At 41.8% G+C, this 14,951-nt stretch overlaps 1 protein-coding gene across 1 annotated transcript; it reads left to right on the forward strand.

The window, feature by feature from the left end:
- Positions 1–543: 543 nt before the first annotated feature.
- On the forward strand, positions 544–14,272 carry ftcd (formimidoyltransferase cyclodeaminase; the record flags this gene model as incomplete). Its single annotated transcript, XM_080448139.1, has 15 exons — positions 544–645; positions 3,623–3,699; positions 3,880–4,063; positions 5,543–5,671; positions 6,762–6,850; positions 7,500–7,679; positions 8,322–8,459; positions 9,009–9,140; positions 9,340–9,401; positions 10,345–10,474; positions 11,076–11,237; positions 11,973–12,016; positions 12,889–13,027; positions 13,272–13,367; positions 14,189–14,272. The coding sequence occupies exons 2-15, from the start codon at positions 3,646–3,648 to the stop codon at positions 14,270–14,272; spliced, it is 1,623 nt and encodes a 540-aa protein (XP_080304265.1). The 5' UTR covers positions 544–645; positions 3,623–3,645.
- Positions 14,273–14,951: the final 679 nt, after the last annotated feature.

Raw genomic sequence — 14,951 nt, forward strand, 5'->3', positions numbered from 1 at the left:
TCCCTCTTCCCTTCTCCCCTCCCTCCGTCCTCGTCAGACATAAAGGAATTACATGAAGCAGACAGTGGTGCACAGTAACTTAGTACATTTACTCAAGTACTGTAGGCCTACTGTACAATTTTGAGATATGTTTTACTTTCTTTCACTTCTACCCCATACATCTCAGAGAAAAATATTGTACTTTTTTGAATACGGGACTTCTATTTGTAACAGAATACATCTACATTGCAGTATTGATACTTTTACTTAGGTAAAACATGTGAGTATACGTCTTCCATCACTGGAAGCAGATAACAAAATGAAAATTCAGACTGAGAGTCAGGTTACGTTGTCGGACGAGGAGCCTCAATTGATGAGGCTCCCCTGTGCTGCATGCACTGCCCAGCACCAGCCGTCGCCTCGGCAACGACATTCTTCCACAAGGCCGTGTCCATCTTCATCAGCAACAAGTACAGCCGGCCCAAGGACTGCCTGCTGAGGTTCCTGGAAGAGGTGTGGAACTCGACAGCCTCATTTACTGTACATCTGGTGAGAGTGTGCTCATCTGTCCTTCGAACCTGTTTCGCTTCCACGACGTGATAGGAAAGGAGAACTGGCCGCAGTGCTTGGAGAAGTTCACCAAACGGACAGAAGTATCCTCTGTCGGTAAGTAGTGGTGCTACGCTTCTAAAATAACATTACCTCTGCTCTGTTTCTCCCATTGTCTGGATATAATGAAACACCCAGCTCATTGACAAACATTGATACGTTTTGTTCCCATGTTATATTCTGGTTGAGCTGCTACTCCCCCTCTGAAGCTTAAGCGCAGCAACTACACCATGATTCAAACTATTAGTAAAAGGGCTTTAAAATGTTTCACACAAGTGTTTAACTGGCCAGCCAAATTGGTTATATTGCACTTTATTGCTCGCACATGAACAAGAATACATCAATGTCTTTAAGCATTAAGTTGATCTCTTCCTCCAACCACATGTCACTTCCATCCTATGTGAAAGACTCAGTGGAATTCATGTGGTTCTCATGTACAGGGATGGTGCAGACGGTGTTTAAGAGCATGACTAACCAAGTCAGAATGTCTGTGAATAGATAACTGTTCCTCCAATTCATTGGTCCAGAGAAATACACCTCCTCTGTATAAACACTGGGTCTGTGGCCCTGACTTCAAAGGCCTCACATAGAACACAAAGCAACTGTTTCAACAGTTCCCAGTACATATTGGAGTTCATAATGACAACATAATGGTCTCCAGCACATATTACTAACATAAATCACAATAGTGTCCGGGATTTATTCCATTTCATTTAGACATCATTCTCTGCTACAGTACATAATCAAGTTCATATTAACAATGAATGAATGAATGAACATGAATGTCTCCAGTACATAATCCAGTTCATTTTAATGACATAACAGTCTCCAGTTTATCATGGAAGGGTGTACTGTACAAGGCAGTAGACATCTAACAGTCTCCAGCACATATTACATTATGCTGGACAGCTCCCAGTAACCAGCATTATTTGACTGTGGTTATGCTGGGCAGCCACCAGGAGTGAATCTTTCTGTTACTGTATTTATTTGAAAAAGGATGTTACTAAAGTTTTTCCTTACACTGAAAAAACTTTCAGTGTAAGGAAATGACTGAAGATTTCAGTTATTTGGGTTCTATTGAAGCCAACATGTCTTCTATTGAAGCATGATGCGCAGAAAAAATAGTTACCCCGAGCAAATATCTAAGCTCTCAATGCGTTGCAGACGTATTGAGAGCTTAGCTATTTTTGGTTATTATTTTAAGATTAGAGCATTTTCAGTGGTCAAACTAGCAATACTGTATGTTCAGAACAGAAGCATCTTCCATAAAATCTTAATAGTCTCGGATATTTCATATAAAAGCAAAGGTTAAAGCCTCAATCTGTGATTTATTCACCTGGTTGGCAGTATGTAGAACAGCAGGAACAATATTACTAAAACATCATCATTGTCTCCGCCAGGCCGAAAGGCATGGCGAGAGAGTATGTTTTGCCCCCTGTCCGTCCGTACGTCCGTCTGTGTGTGTGTGTGTGTGTCCTGTCTGTCCGTTACCACCAAATCTCCGGCACCGTTGGCCTGCGAAACTGTGCACACCCACTCCCTGGATGCCAATTCAGATCCTCTGCCCCACGTTTTTCACATGGGCCTGTTATAGCGCCACCAGGAGGCCGATTTGTGCAAAACCATTTTTTTTCCATTACTCCTACAGCTTTTATCCAAACGTCATGCAAATCATATACACAGTATCTATATAGTCATGTGATCAACCCGGATCTGTCCCATTTTTCATATTCCATCCTCATTGGCTAAGGTTGGCTTCCAAAGTTTGGAGGATTGGTCCGTTTTGAACAAACTGCCTCAAATCATGAACGCAGCTTGCCATTTCCATAAAATTGCACACGCACGTTCCCACTAGACTGAGGAAGAAATGCCACTTGAAATTTTTTAAATCAGCCTCATGGTGGTGCTATAACAGGCCAATATGCATTTTTAACTATAACTGCACCGATCTTTGCACGCACACTCCCTAGAGGCCAAGGAAAAACATCTGGACTGCATTTTTCACATCTGCTTTTTACAGCGCCACCAGGAGGCCGACTTATGTCAAATACATTTTTGGAGATTATTCCTTCAGATTCTGTCCCAAAAACACGGAAATAGGTACACAGTATCTCCATAGTCATGTGATTCTGTGGATCTGTCTGATATTTCATATTCCATCCTATTTGGCTTACAGTGGTTTCCAAAGTTTGCAGGATTGGTCAGTTTTGAACAAAATGCCTCAAAACATGAACGCAGTGTACGATTTCCGTGAAATTTTGCATGCAGATCCCGACTAGGCCGAGGAAGAAATGCCCCCCTTTTCACATTCACATTGGCCTGTTATAGCGCCACCAGCAGGTCTAATTTAGCAAAACACATTTTTGGAACAAAATGCCTCAAATCATGAATGCAGTGTCCGATTGCTGTGAAAGGCCTAAGAAGAAATGCCACCCTTTTCTCATTGGCCTATTATAGCGCCACCAGGAGGCCACAACAACCTGCCTGACCTGGCGGAGACTTGTGCTCCGAAGAGCACTTTTTCTAGTTTTACTTGTGTTCATTGTTTAGCAATCGGCGCTACTGTGCGAGGATCCTTTCACACTGTTTCACAAAATGCATATTAGGACTTGGTCATACAAACATTTTCAGTCGTATGATTTTATTTTACTTTAATCCATGCTTACAATCAATATACATATGGCCATACAATTTGTACTCCACTCTAAATAATCTCCATAGTATGAAGATATGTGGAATGCTTTGTTCATCTCTGTGTGTACGAATAATCAGGACAGAATGAGGACCTGTGTGCCGCCTGTTAATAATTACACACACACACACACACACGTGCATGCACACACACACACACACACACACACACACACACACACACACACACACACACACACACACACACACACACACACACACACACACACACACACACACACACACACACACATTGTGTTATTGACTAGGGAGCAAAGTGTGTGAGGGCAGTGGGAACGCTGCTGTGATCCGTCTTACATTGAACTGATTTGTCTCTTGGCAGAAGAAGTGGTGTGCTGTTGAATAATGGCTAAGCTGGTGGAGTGTGTTCCTAACTTCTCAGAAGGACGAAACAAAGAGGTGAGGAATTGAATGGTTAAATGACCACCTTTTGCTCTTTTATTTGTAATTGATAATAATATAATAAACTGTATGTTGAAGTAAGTGTTGAAGTAAAGTAAAAATACCTCAATATTGTACTTAAGTACAGTACTTACAGTACATGTACTTAGTTACTCTACACCACTGCTTCTGTTCCAGGTGATAGATGCCATCGCGGAGGCTATTTCAGGGACAGATGGCTGCAGTTTGTTGGATGTTGACCCTGGTTCGTCCACCAACCGAACGGTCTACACCTTCGTTGGTTCCCCTGAGGCCGTGGTAGAGGGAGCGCTCCGCGCGGCCAATGCTGCATTCCCTCTCATTGACATGACCAAACATTCAGGTTGGCAAAGCACTCATCCATCTAGCCGAGCTAATTACTGAAAGAAATGTGATATGCATATTAAGAAGAATATTAAGAAGATATATTTTGAGTGGACAAAGAAGTCTAAAATACAGTGTCTAATAGACTGTCTATTAATTAAAGATGTAAACTATATTGTTTGTTCAGGATGGGAGAGTAGAACATTTGGTAGAACGTTTTGTTGCCACCGCGCTCTGTCTCCTCTGGTGCGATATCCTCTTAGACCATTATCATTTACACAAGTGATGGGTCGCCCTCAGAATGACCAGAGTGAGTTCACTTTTTTATTTCTTCTCCGTGTCTTTACAAAGGACAAATGTTTCGGCTACCCATCACTTTTGAGAGTAGAACAGTTAGTCACACCCTATACTGCTACAGTAGAAGTAGAAGACTGTGGGTGTACTGGGCAGCTCCCTGTGACCAACAGTAGAAGACTGTGGCTGTACTGGGCAGCACATAATCCTTGTCCTTGAGTAATACAAACAAACTCGTTAGATGTAAATGTATGAGACCCGGGTACTTAAAAAGGGGAAATGGCTTCCCCCTGTCTAAGTACCTGGCTTCTATACTACCCTATGCCATCAGGATAACGGTATACTCTCTACCCAGGTTACAAACTCTGGCTCATATATCATTTGCACCCACAAGTATAGGACTTTTGAACAAACATCTCAGTTTTGCACATAATTGATGTCTCGACTTATCCATGACAACCTTTTTTCTGTTGGGATTGTGTATTGTGTAAAATGTATTGTTGGCGTTGTTGAACCCTGAACTGTTGTGTGTCTGTTTACATGAAACTGTCCTTTGCCCTGCTTTCATTGAACATCAAAATGGATGCAATTTTGGACAGGTGATGGCAGAGGTCAGAGGTCATGGGGTCACAGATGCCTAAACATCACATACTTCATCCATCAGCTGAAAAACGACCATAAATCAATTCCGAATCAATATTTAACAGAATAACTAGATGACCTTAAAGATAAGCATCAGTCAGATGGTCAAAATTCATTTTGCAATCAAAATTGTCCAGTGGCTTTAGCAGTTGTGCAGGAAGTGAGCTGATAGTTGGTAGGAATGTTTTGATACTCAAACAGTTGAGTATTGATGAGACAGCATTATTCTATTGGTTATTACTATTTTTGTATTTTGTTGCAAGTGAACATTATTCTAATAGTTATTATGAAAGTCGATCGGTCGTATGGTTCTCGACTCGAGATATGTGGGGGGGAACCCACACAAACACACTCACTGACAGAGATTCCGTGCATTCATAGATACAGAAGATAGATGTTTGTATTGTGTTGCAGGTGAACATTATTCTATTACTTATTATGATATTTGTATTGTTGGTGAAGATTATTCTATTTACTATTGTTGTTATTATGATGATTATGATTATGATGATTATGATTATTATGATTATTATGATTATTATTATGTATTGTATTGTTTCAGGTGAACACCCTCGTACGGGAGCGATGGACGTCTGTCCCTTCATCCCCGTCCAAAACGTGACGATGGAGGACTGTGTGTCCTGTGCGAACATCTTCGCTCAGAGACTGGCAGACATGCTGCATGTCCCAGGTTAGACTGGTTACACACACTGGTTAGGACTTCCCGCGCGCCTGGTTAAAGGTTTGTCACGCGTAGCCAGACAGCTATTCAATCATTTAGCTGGGGAACCCTCAAGGACCCCTGGCGGTCACCGGACTTTGAGAACCACTGTGCTATTCATATCCATGGTTGCCAACCTAAGCTCTCAGGCCTAGCGTATCAGTGATTATAATGAGAAAACCTTAATGCGTTACTATGGGGAGTTTACAATTCAACCGTCATGTAAATATATCACATGGGCATTCAGCGTTGGAAAACAAGGTTGGATAACAAGTTTTTTTTTAACAAGGGGATCATCAGTGCCAGGTGTTAATAAAAACTCACATCTCAACAATGTCAATAAATCTGTCATCATTCTACTTTTTTGGTCAACATAGCCGATGAAAAGAGCTAAACAATACATTACTTCCATCTAAAGCAGTGGTTCTCAAACTGATAATTTGGGGGGGGGTCCCCAGTGACAATTTAAGAACGTTTAAGACCTTTTTAATACCTAGAAAAGAAAAGAAAAAGACCATTACTGCATCAAAAGTTCAGTCCCCACATCATTTTTGGGGGGTCCCCAGATGACAGTGAACTGACAATTGAAGGACTTTTAATGTTAAAAAATTTGTCAAACATTGGCCAAATTGTCAAATAATAATAATAATGTCAAAATAAATAAATAATAAGAAAGAGGCCAAAACTTTTAAAATAGCCGATCTACAAGCTCGTAGATCGAGCTTGAGGCGAGCCGTTGTGAGCTTGGATAATAATGATACAAATATTATTGATTACAGTGTATCTGTATTGTATATACAGTAACAATACTATTAATAATGATTACAGGGGCGCCCGCTGGCCTAGCGGTCCAGGCGCATACCACATATAATTGTATGTACCGTAACAATAGTATAAATATTGATTACAGTGTATCTGTATTGTATGTACCGTAACAATAGTATAACTATTGATTACAGTGTATCTGTATTGTATGTACCGTAACAATAGTATAACTATTGATTACAGTGTATCTGTATTGTATGTACATTAACAATAGCATCAATACTATTTATTACAGTGTATCTGTATGGAGAAGCAGCTAGAACACAGAATAGAAGAAACCTCCCATCTGTCAGAGCAGGAGAGTATGAAGCTTTACCTGACAAGGTAAAGCTTCACACACACACACACACACACACACACACACACACACACACACACACACACACACACACACACACACACACACACACACACACACACACACACACATACATACCCACACATATTTCTAAAGTGACAATTTAAGGATTTTTAAGACCTTTTTAATACCAAATTGGCCAAATTGTCAAATATTATGAGTGAGGCAAACATTGAGAAAATAGACGTTCTACAAGATCTACAAGCTCACAACGCCTCGCACTGCTTGGCGTTGTGAGCTTGCAGATCGGCTATTTTCACTCTCTGTGGAACTGAGTCAAACTAAATGTAATGCCTACAATTCCAAGTGCTTGTCAGGGTGGGGGGGTCCCCAGTGGGGGGGGGGGGGGGTCCCCAGTTCAAATATGATTATTTTCTTTTGGGAGATCGCGCCCTGAAAAGTTTGGGAACCCTTGCCGTACTGTACACATACTATGACAATAAGTAGAAAGCTCGGCACTTTATATGATATGATATGATATTGCATTGCATTGCATTGCATTGCATTGCATTGCATTGCATTGTATTGTATTGTATTGTATTGTATTGTATTTTCAGCTGATGACTAATGAGTTTTAACATTTTAACATTTTGGATGTTTTCTATTGGTTCTCAGTTGAAACGCGAGGAGTGGGCTCCCGACTATGGCCCCGCCTCCTTCGTTCCGTCGTGGGGCGCCACGGTAACGGGAGGTCGTAAGTTCCTGGTTGCGTACAACGTGAACTTGATCAGCACCAAGGAGCAGGCGCACCGCATCGCCCTGGACGTCAGAGAGCAGGGCAGAGGGAAGGACCAGGTAGCCTACTCACTCATAACCAGTGGCGGAAGAAGTACTCACATTTTTGTGCTTTTGTACTAAAAAGGACCAATACCACAATGTAGAAATACTCTGTTACAAATAAAAGTCCTGTATTCAAAATTTACTTGAGCGTGTAGATCTGCTATCCTTTTTTTAGTTTTTGTCGCATTCCTAAGCCAATAAATTGATGACCGGTGGAGTTTCCGGTAGGAGACTTGTGGAGTCTGCTACCGGAGACATTAGCATCCTTCTGCCAGTCATTAAATTAAAGGAATTTGACAAAAACAAACTAATCTCCACGAATTCAAGGCTTCATGGGGTGTGTAATTGATATAAAATAAGTCATTTTTTGGGGACCCCCTGGAACCCTCTCAACTCAAGGACCTCTCGGGGTCCCCAGACCTCACTTTGTGTGTGTGTGTGTGTGTGTGTGTGTGTGTGTGTGTGTGTGTGTGTGTGTGTGTGTGTGTGTGTGTGTGTGGATCTGCCTGTCTGTCTGTCTGTGTGTCTGCACATATTTACACAGTAGTTAACATGCCGTCGCTGTCATAAAAAGTTGAAATATGGAGACGCAAGGTTTCTGCCTGAAATCGATGTTTCTGTTTGTGTGTGTGTGTGTGTGTCTCTCTCTCTCTACAGCCAGGCCTACTGCAGAAGGTCCAGGGAATGGGTTGGTACTTGGAGGAGTCTAACCTGGCTCAGGTGTCTACCAACATCCTGGACTATGAGGTCACCCCAATGCACACTGTCTACCAGGAAGTCTGCCGACATGCAGAGGTCAGGGGTCATGGGGTCAGGCAGTGACCTTAGAGGAAAGACGGTTCTGTACTTAATGATAAATCAACTATAACGATAACATCTACATACTGTATGACACTTTTTGGACCAATGTATTACAATAAAACGAATCATAAAGGGACATTTTGGTTCAGACTAAAATTACTGTAGTTGGAATACGAACTGTTCCTATAGATCTGTCTCATGTACTGATGATGTTTACACATTTACTCTGGTCAGTTTGAATACACATTATTGCACGACATCCACTCACCCCCAAATTTGAATCACATTGAGGGGCCTCAATAGAGAGAACACCTCCAAAAGCGCTTTCACTTCTGCCCATAGGGGGCACCATTACCCCCAGCTTCTCACACTCTCAGAGGAGTGCACTTTTCTAGTATGCCATAATGTTGCACATAAATGTTTCGTAATATTTTATATCGTTTATGTCATGTGTTAAGTTGTTATTGTTACATTGACATTTACAGAGTTATGTTCTACTGTACTTCTATTAATGGAAGTATGTTGTTGTTGATGTTTGTTCAGGAGCTGAACCTGCCGGTGGTTGGATCACAGGTTGTAGGCTTGATTCCCCTGAAGGCCGTCCTGGACACAGCACAGTATTACATGGACACTGACAAACTGTTCATCTTAGAAGAAGAACACAAAGTTAGACTGGTCAGTATTACTCAGTAATGATGGAGGGATGGATGGATAGCAGCGGTTTGGGTGTCTGTCAGGAAACACTGGTCTTCGTTTACACATTATTTTACTAAATTCTGTCTGTCTGTCTGTCTGTCTCTCTCTCTCTCTCTCTCTCTCTCTCTCTCTCTCTCTCTCTCTCTCTCTCTCTCTCTCTCTCTCTCTCTCTCTCCAGGTCATCAGTAAACTTGGTCTCGACTCTCTCGGCCCATTCAACCCCAAAGAGAGAATCATAGAGTGAGTTCTGTTGTATACAAACCTCTCTAATAATATACTGAGCTGCTATTGTGTTTCTGTGTGGTGAATGAAAGTGGTCTCATGTGGCCATCAGTGGTCGAATTGTGAAACCTGTTTGACAATGACGTCAAACAGGGTTTTGATTTTCCATACCATTTGCATAAAAAAACCCTACCTCCAAATTGGAGGAGCCTCTATAGAGCCCGTGTTAATTTTGTCGACTGAAACTATGACGAAAAATGTTCGGTGACTAACTTTTTTCACTGACAAATTTAGCATTTTGCTGTGTTTCATAAGGTGTGTTCACTGTGTTTGTATTAAGGTGCAATAAGTGATCAATATTATTATAGTTTTTTAAACAAGTGTTAAATAGCTCTATATTTCAACAGCAGTCATTGCTATAGAGTGTTTGTTCAATAACAGGGTCTCTCTGTCTCTCCAGCTCTTTAATAAACAGAAAATGCATTTTCAGGTCAGAATATACATTTTATCCAATCAGGCGAGAGAACTCATGCAGGAGACAGGATTAACAAGTGAAATTGCAAGTGATGATATTGACACAAAGAAGTGAGCAGACAAAATTGGAACTGGAACAAAATACAATTGAAGCTGATAAATGGCCACTCTCTCCTGTTGGCTGAAATGAGCAAACCAACTGAATATTTTATGTTTATTAAAGAGCTACTATCATAATATAGAGCTTTAACTTTTTAACAACAAATATTTTAGTTTTAAGCTAAAAACAATATACCTACAACTACACTAGCACTACTACCACTACCACTACTACTACTACTACTACACTATCTGTGTTGTGTTGTGTTGTGTGTTTGTCTTAAAGGGATAGTTCACCTAAAAAAAACTTTTTTTCTATCGATTAGTCACTTTGGGGGTGAACTATCCTTTTAAGGTACATGGTTGTGTTGTGTGTTTGTCTTTAAAGGTACATGGTGGCAGCGGGACAGGGGGACAGCCGGCTGGTCGGTCAGTCAGTGTCACAGTTTGTCCACGGTGTCGGGGCGAGGACAGCCGCCCCTGGGGGGGGCTCTGTGTCTGCTGCTATCGCTGCCATGGTAACACAACCGTCTGTAGATCTGCCAGTCTGCCTGCCTGTCTGCCTGTCTGTCTGTCTGTCTGTCTGTCTGCCTGCCTGTCTGTCTGTCTGTCTGTCTGTCTGTCTGTCAGTCTGTCTGTCTGTCTGTCTGTGTGTCCGCACATATTTACACAGTAGTTAACATGTCGTCGCTGTCATTAGAAGTTGAAATATGGAGACTTTTCTTTACCTTTTTTTGGAAGGTTTCTGCCCGACAGCGACAGTATGTAGAAATGTGCTTAAGGCTATCTTCCTGTGTGTGCGTGTGCATGCGTGTGCATGTCGATACACTTATTTGTTTTAGCTCTTGCTCATTTGATTTTCCTACTTTGTCTCATCTGTTTATGTAGCTGATATATTGCACTTTTACTCTAGCGCTAGGTATACTCTTAGTTGCTTGTTTTAGAAGAGAATGCACTTAATACTTCTGGTGATTAGTAGTTTAGTTCCCTACCTATGTTGAATGCACTTATTGTAAGTCGCTTTGGATAAAAGCGTCTGCTAAATGACTGTAATGTAATGTGTGTGTGCGTGTGTGTGCGCGTGCGTGCGTGTGTGCGTGCGTGTGTGTGTGTGTTCAGGGAGCGGCTCTAGGCTCCATGGTCGGCCAGATGACTTATGGGAAGAGGCAGTTTGAGAACCTGGATGCTGTGATGAGGAAACTTATTCCTCCATTTCACCAGAACATGAAGACATTTCTGGACATGATAGATACTGATTCTAATGCCTTTAACAGCTATATGGTGAGAGGTGGAGAAGAGGGGAGAAATTTTAAATAAAGAGTATAATAGTAAGAGTACAGAGTACAAGGATCAAGATACCAGATCAGCAACAGTGGTGGAAGAAGTACTCACATTTTGTACTTAAGTAAAAGTACCGATACCACAATGTAGAAATACTCTGTTACAAATAAAAGTCCGGCATTCAATATGTACGTGAGTAAAAGTACAAAAGTATTTGTGTTAAAATATACTGAGAGTAAAAGTACTCTTTATGCAGCATGTTGCATTCACAAGTTTCCGAATGTATAAACATGCTTTGGAAATAGGAGCTTGTAGATCGGCTATTTTCAAATAGCCAACGTTTAAATGGGGCTGAAGAGGGTATGTTTTGTAATAATAATCTAAATCTACAAAGTAACTAGTAACTAAAGTTTTCAAATAATTGTAGTGGAGTAAAACTGCAATATTTGCCTATTTGATGTAGTGGAGTAGAAGTGAAATTATAGAAAGTTCTCCAGTAAAGTAAAAGTACCTAAAAATTGTACTTAAGTACTGTACTTGAGTAAATGTACTTAGTTTCCTTCCACCATGCAATTGGCCTATAGTAAGGAGTACAAGGATCAGATCCTAGACCAGGGACATTACAATCCACCATTTGTAAGGTGTTAAAGGATCAGGAATAGGATGGATGTATTTCCGTTCATATTTAATGATATATTTAAAATTCAATAACAGTTGATAATGTTTATGTTTCAGGCTGCACTTAAAATGCCCAAAACCACCGCAGATGAAATCAAAAGGTAACTCAACTGACTTTTGACGCGAGTGGTGTCTTCCATGGTGTGTGTGTGTGTGTGTGTGTGTGCGTGCGTGTGCGTGCGTGTGTGTGTGTGTGTGTGTGTGCAGTGGCGTGCACAGACATTTTGAGGGGCAGGTGCTCAAGTTTAAAAAAAAGGGCAACTTGTGTGGCGAGCGGAACCGCCGGCTGCCCTAGTAGTGTGAGATTTATTACAGGTACATCTTGTACGTCGTAATTGCATATGTATTTCTTTCAATAGCCATATGCTTTCTGATGCATTCAAGGACAGATTGTGTGTGTGTGTGTGTGTGTGTGTGTGTGTGTGTGTGTTTTTTCTTTGCTGTTAAAATTAAATCTCAATCAATTTCACATTTCAAATCAATGGAGTACAAAGTATTCACATTTCCACTTCTTTTTATTGGCGGTTGGCTGGCACCAGTGGTGGAAAAAGTACTCAAATGTTTTACTTAAGTAAAAGTATCAATATTGCAATGTAAAAGTACTCTGTTACAAGTAAAAGTCCGCAATTCAACATTTATTTGAGTAAAAGTATTGGTATCAAAATGTACTTAAAGTACCAAAAGTAAAAGTACTAAAATGTTTGAAAATAGCAGATCTACAAGCTCACAACGCGTCGTTGATCAGCTAAGTACAGTACTTAAGTAAATGTACACCACTGGCTGGCACACATCAATAAACAAAAACGCTTACGCATTTCGGCTAAGAGCCTCCATCAGAGCTCTGAAACGCGTAAGCGTTTGTTTATTGGTGCGTGTAACTTTTGGGGATTTTTTTAGAAGACTGCTGGCTTTATGCTGTTATGTTTTCTCTCTCTCTCGCTCTCGCTCTCTCTCCCTCTCTCTCTGCCATCAGGAGAGATGCTGCCATGCAGGATGGTTTAAAGCAGGCAGTAGGAGTTCCTCTGTCTCTGGCTGAGTCCGTTAATGTCCTCTGGCCGTCTCTCACAGAAATGGTTCTCTATGGAAACGCTGCCTGCATGTCTGACGCACAGGTAAAGAGAGAGAGAGAGAGAGAGAGAGAGAGTGTGTGTGTGTGTGTGTGTGTGTGTGTGTGTGTGTGTGTGTGTGTGTGTGTGTGTGTGTGTGTGTGTGTGTGTGTGTGTGTGTGTGTGTGTGTGTGTGTGTGTGTGTGTGTGTGTGTGTGTGTGTGTGTGTGTGTGTGTGTGTGCGATATTTTGTGTATTGCATTTATAGTGTGTATTGTGTGTAATGTAAAGTTTTGTGTCGTACATGAAGGTTGCAGCCAAAGCGTTGGAGACCGCTGTGTTCGGAGCGTATTACAACGTTATGATCAACCTGAAGGACATCACAGACCAACACTTCAAAACTGCTGTAAGTAGCTATAGCTCACATACTTGAGCTACTGTGTTTGTTAAACGTCATGGTGGGTTGCAATCTGGATCATGGCACCTGTGTCAGAAATTGTGACCCTTTCTCATGTTGTTGTGAGTGCTGCGCACTGCATCCTGAAAGTTATATAATGAAATATAGCATTCAACTCGCTCGAGTAATGCAGGGGTAAAAGTACCCAACACCGAATCCACCGTGGTGCGTCTGAACCAAACACAATTGGCGTCATGTTCAGGGGAGGGAACCCGGGCGGGGTGGCGCCTAGCCTACCCTAGCCCATCTGATATCTGGTCTAGAGGGGCGGATTCAAAATATCCGGAGAAAAAATCCGTGGCTCCCATTGGTTCACCGATCTGTGCGCCCGCCCCGTGCCCCTCCTCCTCCCCCAATGTGCAGCATTGAGAGCCCTGATGTCACAACATTTGGAGCGACGCCCACTGCACTCTGTTTGGTTGGGGAAATGAAAGGTTGACTCCCACTTCCTATGCCAGGAATGTGAACAGCTTGGTCCAGGCTCTTATTTTTGAGCAAAACGCGATGGAAAATAAAAGCCTGGAGATGGAGGCTAGGTGGCGCCAGTCACCAGCGAGGAGTAGTTGAACATTTTTAATTCAAAAAATAATCAAAAGCAGATGCATGGGTTTTCACTCCCATTTACCCCAGCAAGTCGAACCATGTGTATGACCCCTTGGACCCAATAACCTCCCGTATAATTTTATGTTCTATAAACACAGGGTATCATACTGTATGAATGAATAACCACTTAAACCCAATAACCTCCTGTACTATTCTATGTTCTACAGACACAGGAGCGCATATGGGCTCTGCTCCAGGAAGCCAAGGACTGTGCTGCTGCTGTTCTGGAGTCTGCCGACAAGAGGAACTAAGATGACGCGTTGAAAGATTATTATACAAGACTAGGACACAAACAGATCAGTTCCATATAGTCATAAACTGGGTACCAAATAAATGTAATTTGTGAATGGTTGGATTAGTGGTTGTCTTTAAAGTCTAAATTAAATGCATTTTTGCAACCATATCATGACTTATGTGCTTTTCAAACAGGGGCTGGCTGTGTCTCAGCCAATCACAGTCTTATAGCCGACTGTCTTGTGCCTGCGGGCTACGTCTATATGCATCTAAATGCAACTACACACTGCCGTTGCTTACAAGCATGCTTACAAGCAATACACATCGCGCACTGCACATCGCGCACTGCACCAAGGCAGTGCACAATCACGTTTATGTTAATGCATTGCCTAATTCTCAACTCAACTGTCAGATTTAGTGTACTGTTTGCATTTAAGCTTTCAGGTAGGAAGAGGCCATGGGTGTTTTTTTCTAGAATGGGAGAAAGAAGTGTGTGAAGTCTGTGCGTGAAGCGTGGGGTTCAACATTGTGAACCCATAGGACAGAAGAGCCGTGCGTTGACCCCACTTGGCAACCATTGTGCTTGTAGTTTTCTTTCAGTGAACCAATACTCCTACGTATAAAGTCAAACAAACTACACACCAGAAAACCAGCCCTCCTGCTGGCATTGCCCCCAGCTCTGGGCTCTGCTGGCAC

The sequence above is a fragment of the Gymnoscopelus braueri genome (assembly GCF_963280865.1).
Source record: "Gymnoscopelus braueri genome assembly, chromosome: 13".
NCBI classification, from domain to species: Eukaryota; Metazoa; Chordata; class Actinopteri; order Myctophiformes; family Myctophidae; genus Gymnoscopelus; species Gymnoscopelus braueri.